At 37.0% G+C, this 14,962-nt stretch overlaps 1 protein-coding gene across 2 annotated transcripts in view; it reads left to right on the top strand.

The window, feature by feature from the left end:
* Window positions 1-14,962, top strand: part of EPB41L4A (erythrocyte membrane protein band 4.1 like 4A) — a 208,536-nt gene that overhangs the window by 118,140 nt on the left and 75,434 nt on the right. For both annotated transcript variants that reach the window (XM_039848457.1, XM_039848458.1), the window contains exons 8-9: window positions 1,233-1,321; window positions 1,940-2,003. In XM_039848457.1, the coding sequence (XP_039704391.1) occupies window positions 1,233-1,321; window positions 1,940-2,003 (153 nt within the window). The remainder of the gene's footprint in view (window positions 1-1,232; window positions 1,322-1,939; window positions 2,004-14,962) is intronic.

The following is a 14,962-nucleotide window of genomic DNA, read 5'->3' as shown; positions in this document are numbered from 1 at the left end:
GGGGAAGTAGTAGTACCCTGATAGATTTCAGTCTCATCAGATCATTAAATGCTCTACACTGTCTTTAAGAATACTTCTGAAATGTTGTGGAATAGTTATATTTTTCCCTTCTAACCACATTAATCTTGTTAGATTTTTAGGTTTTTTTAAAATACGTATTTTATAGGAAATGTGTAAAGAGAGTCTTTTGCAAAATATTTCTGCATTAGTGTTATGTTTATCCTAATTCACAGATACTTTTTTTGTGGGCCGTGGAATTTATGGTAAATGAACTAGATTCATTAGAATCTTCTACACATTCCTTTAAGATTGAATTTTTAGAACCGAAAGTGGGCAATGGCTAGAATTCTTCCAAAACTTATTAGTTGTTTTATGGTCTTTGGGAATATGACTTTGCAGTCTGTTATTTGACCTGAAGTAGAAATAAGATGAACATAAACAGGCAGTTCTGTGCATGTTCTTAGTACCCACTCTGTAACTTTTTCATTTTACAATTCCATTTTCTTAATTGAAGTTTATCATTGTCTGAAAATTAAGGGTGTCCAGTTTTTACCAGAAGAGATTGTATTTTAAAATTTTTGAGCAGTCTTAAAATCACAAGTGGAAGTTGGAAGGAGTAAGACAGAGACCTCAGAAAATCCAAGTATATGCCCTTAGGTGGCTGCCTGAACTTTCGGGAGTGGGTGGTGATGAACCAGGTCTCATGATTGTCCACACCAAAGAGAAAGATCAAGATGAGTCCTTGGAAAGGGACCCTTGATAGAGGGGACTCTTGATAGAAGTTCTCAATCCCTGGCAGCACAGGAGAAGCACCTGGAATATTTATGTGTTTTTGCTGTGTGGGCCCCTTGGTTCCAGATTCTGATTTAGCTGGTTTTGATAGCGCCCAGGTGTTAGCATTTTAAGCCGAATGGGTGATTCCAATTAATGTGCAGTAAGGGTTGCACACCGCTATAGAAACAACATGGGGTGAGTCAGTCAGTGGCCTGATTGATAGTCTAGGTTCTTTTAATAACTGAAGTTATAAGTATGAATGCACTAAGAAAATTTTCTTAAAAAACTGAGCAACAAGTTAGCTGCCATCATAGCTTAGCTAGCTCTTAAGCTGATATCTTCCAAAAACTAGATCCAGTATTAATGCAACGAATTATGTTTGTGTGGCCAATTATAGTTTGACAAAGAGCATTTATATGAATTAATTCATAGTTATAAGTGTATGTTTGTTTTTGCAGGGAGAAAACAAATCTGAGTATTTCTTAGGATTAACTCCAGTTGGTGTTGTTGTTTACAAGAATAAAAAGCAAGTGGGGAAGTATTTCTGGTAAGTCTAAATTGAGGGCAGAGTTGAATTAAAGTTATACACTGTATATACTGGACTTATGGGACTTAGGTGTCAATGAAAGGATTGGAAAAAGAAAACAGGTATATTTCTAGTGGTTGATAAATATGAGTGAAATTGGGTATAAGATTTATTCCAACACATCTTAAAATATTTTCTCTGTAAATGTGATTTGGATTCTGAACTCTTGCCTATGGAAACTGTATAGTAGGATTTCATACCTGTTCCAGTGTGGGCTGGTGGGTTGTGGGCCTGGGACTTCTCTGAGTTCTAAGTCTAAGTGAGGAAAAATCTGAGAGAGAGTGAGACTCTTATGGCACCACACTGTGTCTGGGAAAGCAGCACTGCCAGGACCTTGGGGATTCCAGGCTTGTCTGCATTTACTAGAGAAGCATAGGAGAATGAGGATGGAGTTTTGTTTAGGAAGGTGTCCAAAGCGGAAGATGCACAGGGGAACTCTACAATTACTGCAGCAGTATATAAAGGAACCACTGTGAATCAGTCTTTTTCCACTGGATAGTTTTCTGAATTTCTGAAGGGTTAATTCTTAAAAACAGTAACACCACCACCATCTGTTTTTTTTTTTGGCCTCTCACCCAGGCCTCGGATTACAAAGGTTCACTTCAAGGAGACACAATTTGAACTCAGAGTACTGGGAAAAGATGTAAGTAGCGCTCAGTTTAACTGAGAAGGGGGAAGTCTTGCCTCCTCATCGATAGCTAAAAGACATTGTGAAATAGAACTTCCATGTTTTCTTCAGTTGCAAACACATGGAAACCAGTTAATTGACTCATGTGCACAACTTCTTAAGGAAGGGACAGGGAATTGAATAGACATGAATGAGCTGGTAATGGAGAAATGTCATTTTAGTTTTAGCAAGGGGAAATAAACCTTTCTAGGGCAGAGGAGAGAATAGCAGGTGATTGTTGTTATTATAGTTTGCTATTGTGCAGTTTGCTCTTCAGTACTGTCTGTGAACGTGGGATTCGTACAATCAGAAGGATTCATACACTCTGTATGCACCTGCATATAGAATAAGAAGTGTCTTAATTTTGTTCCAAAGTAAGCTAAATAACTTAGGCAGTCATGCTTCTGCTCCTTCCCTGCTGGGCGTGGTAGATAAACTAAAAGAGAGACTCTGGACTTTAAAGGGAGAATGTAAGATGGGGTGCAAAAGAGCTGGCCCTCGCTCTGCACCTTGGCGGTGTCCCCCAGGACTGCTCGGGTAATGGGCACAGTATTCGTCAGAGCCTGGAGGTGCTTTCATGCCTTGACAGGTAGCTTTTAGGAAACTGGGCAAAAGAAGGCAAGGATGCGAAAGCTTCCTTTTAAGCTACCTGTAAAAATAGTACTCCCTTGAAGTGCGATGACTGTAATCCACACTTATGGGATAAATGAGTAAAAATATGATGTAGCAGAATCCATCCTTCTGTCTCTTTGATACTTACTAACTTTATGCAGAACAAAAACCTAAGTGAGTGGCATTGAATTGATGAGATATTTGTTGTAAAAAAGAGATAAATGAAATCTGTGTTTATGCATCTGCAAGTTGAGACACAGGAAAAGTGGCTGTAGCTGCAGCTGGAATTGCACCTGGCGTAGTAGTTTACATATAGCAGGTACTCAGTAAATATCCGTCGAACGATCAATGAACTGATCTACTGAGATTATGTATTGCCAAATCCCAAAACCTGATACTACTATTTGTTCTTCTAGGAAAAATAGTCATCCTCCTTGAACTGTGACAGGCTGCCATTTATCGATAAAATTAAAATCGGATTTTGAAATGATTTTAACTTGTAAGGAGGGGGAAATTTCAGATTTTTAAAGAAATAATATCCCCAAACCTCAGAGTAGTTCTTAACAGTATAGTTTGAAGGAAATCCACTTTTCTTCAACTCTTGATTAGATGCATCCAACTTAAATGATGTGCTAGTATAAGATTGAATTAAAATAATCCAAAAAGTAGAATTACTCGATAGTAAGGTTATGCCATTTTCTCCTTATCTTGCCGCTGGTTTTATGTGACTTAATAATGCAATGAGCAATATCTGTTCAATACATCAATAATAATGTTTCAAGTTTTTAATAAGAATATGATAATAAAATGGTAAGGCTTCATGGAAGCATTGCTATTATTCATTTTCTCCTTTATATCTAAATTAATTTTGAGAGTAAGGTCCTTTGGTGGACTTCTTGTCGCTTATTATTACAGTGACTTAAAATGTCTTCTACTGCCTCGGGATAAATATTTGATAAATTCTCAGCCAATTTGAATTTTCAGCTTCTTAGGATTCTTCATAATCGGGTGAAAACAATAACAAAACTAATATCATCATGTTATTTTTTTAATGGCAGCCTCCATTATATGCCCTGTTTTCTCATGCACTCGACTCAGTGCCGGGCCCTTCTGCAGCTTCGAGAAGAAATGAATGTTTGGGTATGGCCTGAGACCCTGCACACTCCTGAGTCGTTTAAGCCTAATGTCAGTGATCTTTAGTACAGTGTCAAAGCAGGTCACATAACTCAGGATTGACTCAAAGGAATTCTAAAAAAATTAAATAGCACGTTAATTTAACCAAAGCAACTCATTTCCTGAGCATTCTTGCTTTGTGGAGTCTTTCTTCTTTTTCCACCAGGGTGCCACTCTGTAAGATAGTGATTTACGTAATGGCGGAATTAAGTTGATTATTATGGATGCCTAACCGTAATCATAGATTAAATAGAAAAGTCCCCTGAAACCTATCACCTGGAACAATAATCACATCAGCTTGAAAAAATGGTTAAAATGCTTATTCTATTGGTTTTCTGGTTGGCTGGTCGGGTCAGAGAGACTTAACTTAGTATGTTCAGTGCTATGAAGGTCAAATTCAAATATTCAGTTTCCAAAAGAACAGCAAAGTCCTACAGATAAAAGATTTTCCTGGTGGCACACCATACCACTAACACTTTCTGATTCCACATTTTAATGTTAACTGTGTCCAACATAACACATTAACATATCTTAGTAAATACTGATAACTTAGTCATATATTTCTTGCATCCACAAATAACAATCTCGTCTTTCTCAGATACAACCTTAATGAGTTCAGTGATTCACTTTTGACAGTGCAACAAATGGTTGTCTGCAACTAAATACTGATTTTATAAAAATTTATCCCTCTGACAGGGTCAGAAGCTAATTATTGTAAATACTTTTATGTATTATTTAAGCTTCAAAATAGGCACTGTGGTTTATACCTTACAGAAAATAAAAACTTTTAGTAAAAAGATCTTACACAGTAATTATAGAAAATCTAGGAATTTTCTATGAAGAAGAAATTTTATAAAGAAAAATAAAATTACCTATTAACATAAAATTTAGAGGTAATGATTATTATTTAGGTACAATCCCTTTCAGATTTTATCCTGTTAGAGTGAACATATAATATATGTATATACAGATATGTACATCATCTTTATGTGGTTTTGTACACAGGTTTTCATCATAAACATTTTTCCTTTATTATTCTCATTCATTATGTGCCTGCACAGTGTTTGATAATGTTTTACTTTTTATGTGTTTTACTTTTTTTCCTTAATATTGTGGATCAATTTTTTCCTTCTATTTTATCTTATAATTGTTTTTTGCAGAGAAAGCTATAGAATTTTATGTTTATCTCAAATCCCGCCATTTTGCTGAATTCTTAAGTTCTAGCCAAGAGCTCTTAATTTGATTCTTATAAATTTGTAGAGGTGTATATCACTAACAAATAAAAATAATTTATTCCCTCATTTCTGTTATTTATGTTTCATATTTTATAGAAATTCTAGAGAAGTGTTAAGTGATCTAGCAATATCAGGCATCCTTGATTGGTTTGTGATTTTAATTAAAATGCCACTTTGTTCTGCCACTTATGTATTAGCTTTTGATTTTATGAATATGTGCTTATTTACCAGGGGTTTAAATTTTTTAAAAGTCTGTTATCAGATGGTTGATTTTCACTGAAAGCCTTGAGAGCAAAGATAGTTGCTTGTTCACTCATTCAACAAACAATGCTTATTTCAAAACTCCAGGTGAGGGATGATAGTGGCTCAGACCAGGATAACAATCTTCCAAGTGCTGAGAAGCTGTTCGATTCTGGATTTAGCCATACAGTTTCGTGGATATGGGGAGGTATGAGATAGAGTCCTGGAGATTTAAAGGTGTTTGACTGGTGAAGCAGGAAGAATAGAGCTGCCATCAAGTGAGATGGAGAAGATGATGATTAGAGCAGGCTTAGGAAGGTCCAGTTTTAGCATGTTGAGTTTGAGATGTCTGCTAGACATCTAAGTGGAGACGTTTAACAAGTGAGCTGTGTGAGTCTGGCCTTTGGGACCAAGTCTAAGCAGAATATTCACATTTGAGAAATAGTGACATATCTTGGTATTAAAAGCCATGAGACTGTGAGATCACTAGGAGAATGAGTATAGATAAGAGAAGAGGAAGAACCAGCAAAGGAGGTAGATAGAGAAAGTGGGTAGAAAGAACAGTAACTGTGTTCAACTTTGCTAGGTAAAAATCATGTATTAAGTAAGTGTCAATGATGCTGATATGTCGAATAAGGTAAGTGCTGAGAACTGACCACTGAATTTAGAGAACGTAGAAAGTTATTGATAAGACCAATTTTGGTGGATTGAAGAGTGAGATATAACCTAGCAATTTCACACTTAGATCGGATACCTTAGAGAATCACAGGGATATGTGTGTTCATTGCAGCACGTATGTGAAAGTAAAAAAAAAATAATAATAATAACCTAGAAGTCCATTATAGGAGAATGAATACCTAAATTGATGCATATTAATAAAAAAGCAAAAGAAGTAATAAGAGAGGAATTGAAGATGATGAGTGTAGACAACTCTTCTGAGGAGTTTGGCACATAGAGGAACAAACAGAAGATAGCTGGCAGGGGGAGCAGGTCAAGAGGTGGTGTATTTTTTGTTTTGTTTTGTTTTTAAAGTTGGAGGAAATACTAGCACATTTATACTCTGATGAGAATGATTCAACACATAGTGAAAACTTGATGACTTGATGATGTAGGACAGAAAGAGAATTGCTGGAGTGATATTCCTCGAGTGGATGATAGGGGATGACATCCAATGTATAAATGTAGGGACTGATTTTAGAGGGCAGCCTGGTTAGCGTCTGTGATTAACAAGCAGGAAGACAGAGCATAAAAATATAGATTAGAGTAGGTTGGTAGTTCTCTTATGACCATTCTGCTTTTCATTTTGAGGGAGCTAGATAGCAAGGTCATAAGCTGAGACTGCAGTTGGGGAGGAGGTGTTGGGAAGAAGGAGATATGAAATAGTAATTTTGGAGAGAAAATGGATAAGGGACATGTGGTTTGGTGATATCATATGATAGCTTGGTAGTATGGAGGGTCATGAATTTAAAGTAAGCCCACTCATGGTGTGCTTTTCTGCAGCCATATTCAGTGGCATGAAGCAGATAGAGAGTTGATTTTGTCAAGAGAATGGTACAAAGAGAGAGGAGGGCAAGGGACACCAGTGAGTCAGGGGAGCAATCACAGTAATTTATCATGGACTTGAAATTGGATAAGGAGGTGAGCAAAGACAATGAAAGCATGGTCAGATCTGTGGGTGGAGGCGAAAGATTTTTGGGGGTGGAGTACTGGAGGGAGTGAGCTGGAGAGAGAGGGTGGTAGTCAGGAAGTGAGGTGCTAGGCCTTGAGATTATGGAGGGGTTTCAGTTATTGTAAGTGGACAGTCATAGAGCAGTGGTTCTCAACTGGGGGCAGTTACCGCTCACCCACTGCCCCCCACCCCTGGAATGGAATATTTGGCAACATCTAGAGGCATTTTGGTTGTCACAGTGCTGGGTGGGAAAGGGATGTTACTGGCATCTAGCGGGTAAGAGGTTGAATATTCTGTTAAATATTTTACAATATGTTGCAAATTGGTCCACAATGGTCTCCCACAAATGTCAGTAGTGCTAAAGCTGAGAAACGCTGTTCCAGAATGCTGAGCATGAGAGCGAGTGGCTGGGATAGGGAGGAGGACAGCATCGTTGGAGGAGAGAAGGTCAGGGAACTGAGGTGTCTGGTTGTTGGAGGGATCATTTCTATTATTTATATATTGAAATTTCTAATAATTAACAAAAGAGTAGTATTGGAGAGAATGACAGTGATTGCAGGAGCATCAACGTGTGAGGGAGATGACTTTAAGGACGACAACCTCCATAGAGATTGCAGGTGATATAATCTGATGAGAGTCCAAGCTGGGAGTTTTAGAGGAAAGAAAGAGAATTGTCTGCAAGTAGCAATGGGGAGCAAGGGGGATTTCAGGCGCAGTGATATGAGAATAGCAGGGACGAAAGGCACAGCCACCACTTGAGAGGACTGCAGTCAAGACAGTGTCTTCAGGGAGGGTCAGATTTCTACTGGCACAGAGGGTGAAGGCCATGTACGAGAACGGATCAAGGAGCTAGGGGATTTTGCTGATGATAGGTCATGGATTCCAGAGGGCAGAAAGGAAGAGTTTCAGAAGTTGGTAGCAATGAAAAGGGGACAAATTAGGGGATATGCTGAGCATTGCTTGGGGGTGACTGACATAATCAAAGATAGGGGAGCATCATGAGATTGGTCCAGTGGTTTCAAGGTGAAGGTAAAGAGACTGTGAATGTCAGAAGGGAGTGAGGGTTGGTTTCCATGTCCTCCTATCCACCCTGGTGATGGAGGAAGGAGGCCTAAGGGAAATGAGATGGTCCCAGTGCACTAGTTCAGTCTTACCTTTCTTGGAAGAGGGCCTCACTTACCTGTATGCTTGTGCTCAGTCTTGACACCGGCTGATTGACTTTAGGACTCGTGGAGAAACTAGGTGATACATTAAGCCCTGGGTTTCATCCACTGTGATCAGATTTACATTTCAGAAGGAGCACTGGCTACAGGAGTGGAACACGGAGGTGAGAACAGAGGCAGATAAGTTAGGAGACTGCAGACTGATCAGTGTAGTCACCACAAAGATGGAGAGAAGAGGGCAGATTTGGGAGGCATTTTGGAGGTAAAATTGCTTCTGATTAGTAGCAGATGGAATGTTGTTGTGAAAAATAGGGAGGAGTTTTGTATCATACCCAAATTTCTTGGTTTCATCAACAGGGAGAGAGTGTAGTCCCCAGCAGTAGGCCCAGAAGTTGGCATATACTAAGCACATTTGTTGAATACATGAAAATTGAAAAAAGGAAGCTGTGATTACTTTTATGTATAATGCATCATGCAGCTAACCTCAGCTAAACTTACCCAGCGTGACAGGATGTAGAACCAAAAGGTTCCTGGCAACTCTGGCCGTGAGTAATTAGACCCACTTGGCAGAACTCTTGGGCCTGCTTCGGGAAGAGTACACGGGAAGTGAAGATGGCCAGGAGTTGTCACTGTTTCTCAGCAAGCCCAGGAGGTCTCACTTACATAAGCTAGGGCTCCTATCACATTTTAAATGGAACTATAGATTTGTAAAAAATATTTTTATTTGAATAATTCCAAATTTACAAAAAGTTACAAAAATTAAAATATTACAAAAAACATGGTCACCTGTTATTGTTAACATTTTACTTCATTTCCTTTTTCATTTATCTCACTCTCTCTTACACGCACAAAAACACACCATTCTGAAAGATTTGAGAGTAAGTTTCACTTGCTGTATGTCTCTAAAAACTTCAGTATGTATTTCCTAAGAATAGGGATGTTCTCTGATGTAACTATAGTACAGTTATCAAGTTAATAAATTTATGTTAATATAATACTTCTATCATCTCCTTTCTATATTTCAATTTTGTCGGTTGACTTAATAATGTTCTTTATAGCATTTTCCCTCTCCAGGATAGACTCTAATTAGCCTCCTTTAATATGGAACATTTTCGTAGCATTTTTGTTTTTTATGACATTGACATGTTTTGAAGAATATGGTTCTGCTCTACTTTTTAAAAATAGAAAGCTTCTTGTTTCATGTTTGTCTGTTGTTTCCTCATGATTAGGCTGAGGTTCTGTGTTCTCAGCTGGAAAGCTGCATAGGTGAGATTGTCCTCTCGGAGCATCACATCTGGAGAGGCATGATGACCATCTGTCTTTTGTTGGTTGAGTTTGACCACCCAGTCACGGTGTTGTCCAATTTTCCACTGTATAATTACTGGTTTTTTTTCTCCTTTGCAAGTAATAAATAATCACTAGCGATATACTTTAATTCAATGCAAATACCCTGCTTCCTTTCAAAATTTTCCCGTGCACCTAGCATTTATTGAGGCTTCTTGCCCTGTCCGATCTTTTACTACGATGCTTGCAAAATGCTGGTTTTCTAGCTCTCCCACTCCACATTCTCAATCAGTTATTTACATGGACTTATTTCTCTTTTGTTTTTTTTTTCCAGTGGTTTATAATACATTATGGTACCTAAGTATTTGATCTGTGTGTGCCCTTTTAATCTGGCTTCTGTGCCCTTTTGACCTGCCTCTGTATTTTTTTTTGTCACTTTTCTTCATTTTGGTACAATATGGTGTTTCAAGTATATCGTGTACCCACCTTGTTATCAGCCATTTCTCCAAAGAGCCCTGGTTCCTTTAAGTGGGAAAAGGTCAAGATCTGGGTGTTAGGTGTAGTCATTGCTACTGGGGTGACTTTTCTTGCCTGTTCTGTGGACAAAGCTAGGGAATATATACATGCATATGCACATACATGCAAATATACATACACACATACATACCTGAGCATATAAACATGCTTATGTACATTTTAGAAATCATGAGTTCATACCGTCCGTCTAATTTCCATCCATCTCCACAAGATTCTTTCTGCCTTTTCTCAGTTCAAATTTGTATGTCCCTTCTCTGGCCTTGAGAATTTTGGCTCCCAACAGCAGTGACACATTTACTTTCTTGCTCAATTCTAAAATACATCTCAAATAGTTCCAGAATTACTCTGGCCAAACCACCAAAATTGATACTTGCTTCCAGTTTCACTCACATATACCATCTTGCCAAGACTGAAGGCATATATTCAAATACCATGTTCAAAATTTACTTGAGTTGGCTTCCTTCTCGCCTTTCCTGTCACTGTGGTTATGGTATTTATTTGAGATTAGTTAGGTTTACTTGTTTCAGTTGCTTTCAGTTATAGGTCCTGCCTTCATATCTTTATTTATTTGGTTTTATTTTCTGAAGATGCTGAAAATTGACATGCTTCCAAAAGTAAAACTATATAAAAAGATACTCTCAGAGAAGTATCACTAACTTCCATAGTCCTGAAATCTGGTCCCTCCACCCTACCTTGTAGGTAATCAACTTGAGTGTTTTATGATTCATCTTCCCCGTTTTTCTATTTGTAAAGATAAGTATATTTAAAAATTTTTCCTTCTTCCTTACCTAAAAGGTAGCATACTGTATATGTGTTTGCACTATCTTTTTCTTTCACTTAGTAATACCACTTGGAAATCTCCATCAGTTTATTGTGAGGTTCCTTGTTCTTTTGTACAGTTGCATAGTACTCTTTTGAATGTATGAACCATAGTTTATTCAAGCAATCACTTATGTTGGGACATTTAAGTAGTTTTCAATTATAAATTTTCCTTCAATCAGTAACTTTGTGCATATCTGTTTTTATATCATTGGAAGGGTGTCTTTGGAGTAAATTCTCAGAAGTGGGAATGCTTGGCAAAGGGTAAGGTCATATGTAGTTTTGTTAGTTATTGTCATGTTCCCCCTGCCCCCAATCTCCATCCAAAGTTTTTGTGGCATTTTGTATTTACACTTACAGTATATGAGTGTACCTGGGATGATAGATGTAATATTTTCCCCCAAGTGTTCATGAGTGTGTCTTTGTTAGTAGTATTTGAATCCTTATGCCACATGACAGTTTGGTTTGGACTCATTCAGGTTCAGGGATGAAATACTAGACATGTGGTCAAATAGCATGATTTAAGTCCAGGTCTGTCAGTAACCTAACTTTGTATGATTTACTGAACAACATTTAACCTACATTTTCTTAAAGTGAGGATGATAATACCTGTCTGATAGCATTGTTGTGTGGTCGAAAGCACCTACTCCAAAGTTGGACGTGTAATAGGCACCTGGTACATGTCTCTGAACTGGAACTCTCTTGGCCTCATGCTACTTAGAGCTACTGAAGTTTTGCACAGAAAGGGACTTGGGGAGCACCTTGTTCTCGACCAGTCTCGGTTAGTGAATAGCTTGTGCCAAGGCAAGAAGGGGGCGCCCAGGTCTTTCAGGCTCATGGATTTACTTTTGTTCTACTTACTAGTGTGTTTGTTGATTTTCTCCATAATTAAAATACATAGGCCATTGGAAGAAATTTTTGAATTGTGCTATAAATTTTTTTTTAAATTGAGTATCAGTAGATCTTATTAGATATGCCTTCATTTTAACAAGCTTAAATAACATTTGTTATTAATTTTTTTTAACATTTGTAGACTGGAAATAATGATGAATTACTACTAAAAACTCAAATCTGCAAGTGGAAGAGATATGTTGACGTATTAGTAAGTGCTACAGTTCTCTAAAGAGATGAGGAAAAGAGAGAATGAGAACAATAATAATAAACATAAACCATCTGAAATTTTGGGCTTGTATCTGTGAATTTTTTCAAATAGGAAGCAGAATAAGCTCAATATAATAGTTTTCAAAGTTTACTGAAACATGATATAAATATTCTCTAATGTTTTGGCTCTTTTTTTTTTTTTTGAATTTTGAGAGGAAAGGAAAAAGAGAAGCAACAATCTAACCCATCCTTTCCAACTCTATAATTTATGTTTCATTGAACTAGAGTTATATATAATTATTCATCAAGCTATCAATTATTCATCTACAAAAGGTAAAAAGCTTTTCACATTTAGTATGTATTTTGAAATATAACCCACGCAGCTGACAAAAGAGTACTGGAATATTTTTGCTGTTTTTGTTCTTTTATTGTGAACTATAACATATATGCAGGAATGGAAATTAATTTTATTCTCAGCGTGTTCTGCTGAAATGCACAGTGATTTTTAATACAAACCATATTACATGCATTTCAAAGAGAATTATAAAAACACTAGTGTGTGTGAGTGCAAGTGTGTCTATGTGTTTGGGGGGGGTGTTTATGTGTATTACAATATTTTTTAAACCAGAATACTGAAAAAACACTTCCTTGAAAGAAAGTTCTTTGTTCATATAATCAAGGAAACATCAACTACCTAACTAGCTCTTGGAGATTCACAGTACACATTAACACATTAAAAGATCTGAGTATATTCAGCCATAAGAAAGGATGAAATACTGCCATTTACAGCAACATAGATGGATCTTTAGAGTATCATGCTAAGTGAAATAAGTCAGATGGAAAAGGACAAGAACCATATGATTTCACTCATTTGTGGGATATAAAACAGAAAGCAGCAAACAGACAAACAAAATGAAAGAAACTCATAGACAACAGGGGAAGGGGACTGGGGAGGATGAAGACGGTAAAGGGGTCAAATATATGGTCATAAAGGAGACAGACTAGAGTTTGGGTGGTGACCATACAATGCAGTATATATATAGATGATGTATTATAGAATTGAAACTTATGTTGTTAACAAATGTCACCCCAATAAATTTAATTTAAAAAAGGATGTATTTAACCCAGTGTTTCCCAAACTTATCTGACTATAGAACTCTTTTATTTTTTTTGCCAATATCACAAGACACTAATTCTGTAAGAAATGCTGTTTATTGAGCAGTAAAGAAAAAGTTTGAAAGAATAAGATATTTTACTGTGTTTTAAAATTCCTTTCTGACTTTTCATTCCAACTAATCACACACAAGATTGGTAAATTTTTTGTTGCAGTGCTCACTTTGAATTCTTTATCTGAATTTGAACTCAGGATGTCTAGAAGAGAGAGCAATGGGAAATATGGGGAAAGTCATTAAAATAAACATTTTGCCTGCTCTCTCACATACACAAACATAGTTCAGTTTTTAAAAATTCAATCATTTAATCTCATCATTTTTAAAGATAAAAATTTTCAAAACACTTAAAATTTTGTGATATCTCTTTGGTATCTATTTCAGTTGAAGAATAAATTTTTTCACTTCTACCACTCACCCTACTTTGCTTCATTAGTAATTATTTTAGTCATTTGCCATCAGTCCTCTAGTGATTTTGTTTTTTTTTTTCCCCTCTAGTGCCTAACGTAAGTTAACAATTACCAAGTACATATAAATCTTGTAGAGATTGAATGTTTAAAAAAAAAAATCCCCCAAAACTTTAGACCTATAATCTTCACACTTTTAGCCTCTCCTTTGTCTCTGTGAATCATTGATAGGCAACTTACCTGCTGTACGTTTTTCCAGTTATTTATAACGATTGCCTCTTGCTGTTGTTAGAAGTACTAATCTCTTTTCCTCTTAAATATTTGACCTATCCAGTGTACCTTAGGTTACTTCTAGTGACCTTGGAGGTGGGACAAATGTATAACAACAGGACTGAGAAGATGTCTGGGGAGGTTGGGGAAGGCAGACTGTCCATTTGTGGATGTTTCTCAAGACAAATGAAAGAAGCAGCTAGAGGGGCTGCGTGTGTGGCCAGGAGGGTCAGAGTGGACTCGAGGACGGTAAGCTGCTGTGTAGCTTGCAGTGTGAACCGCTCCATGACCTGTCAGGAATCTCAGTACTCTTAGGTGAAGCCAGGCTAAAGTAGATTAATTTCTTCAAGCTCTCAAAGAGAAACATAGCCAGCAAAAATGGGAAATGAGACTGAGATGACCAGAGGGAGTTAAGTTGGGAATTCATCTATATGATACATGTCCTGAATTCTTAACAAATGGTGGAATTGGGGGTTTGAGCCAAGTTTATCTAGGGACCCACAGCACAGTGGATTCCCCCATGATATCGGTGTTACAGGTGATTTAAGCTTGATCAGTTTATAAAATAAAAAGAAGTAGATTCAGACCATAGCTTTGCTTCTGACATGAAATGACAAAAGCTATGAAGACGTTTGAGTAATTTTGCTAAAAGCAAACACTGGATTCTTGGATAAGGTATTTTAGCAGTGGTTGGAATAAACTTAAGCAGCTCTTCATCTTCATACGAATGAATGAGAAGGTGCTAATTACCCATGTCTGTTTAAAAAAATGTTTAGTAGGTAGGAGAGTGTCGGAAAGAAAAACATTTGAAATACTGCATCAGTTATATTTGTGCCAGCAGTTACCATAAGTGCAAAAATACAATTTATTCAGAAGACCTGGCTTCACTTTTAGTTATGTTAACCCTCCTTTTAGTATTTGGATCATCCTGCTGACAATGAGATTAAAAAACAGGCAGCTGGTGTTAAAGCCCTGTGTAAATGGAGGATGAGTTTATACTTGTTATTTGCACATGGCAGAAGTAATTAGGAGGACTGTGAAAGCCTCTTTTGTTCCTTTAATATATTTGTACCCAAGGAAAATTGAGAAAACCCAGTTCTGGTCGGACCTTAAATATCTTTTATCCTTTCAGTAAGTGATAGCAGTTTAAAAAAAAAATGTGTTAAAAATTAGATATCCTGTGATTAGGTCTCTATCTGAAAAATGAAAGAATACAAATGTTTATGTGGAGAATAAAGTGAAAATCAGTCCACGAA

The sequence above is a fragment of the Pteropus medius genome, unplaced genomic scaffold (assembly GCF_902729225.1).
Source record: "Pteropus medius unplaced genomic scaffold, Ma_sr-lr_union100, whole genome shotgun sequence".
Taxonomy (NCBI): domain Eukaryota; kingdom Metazoa; phylum Chordata; class Mammalia; order Chiroptera; family Pteropodidae; genus Pteropus; species Pteropus medius.
The sequence above is the reverse complement of the archived record's forward strand: the minus strand, read 5'-3'. Positions and strand labels throughout refer to the sequence as shown.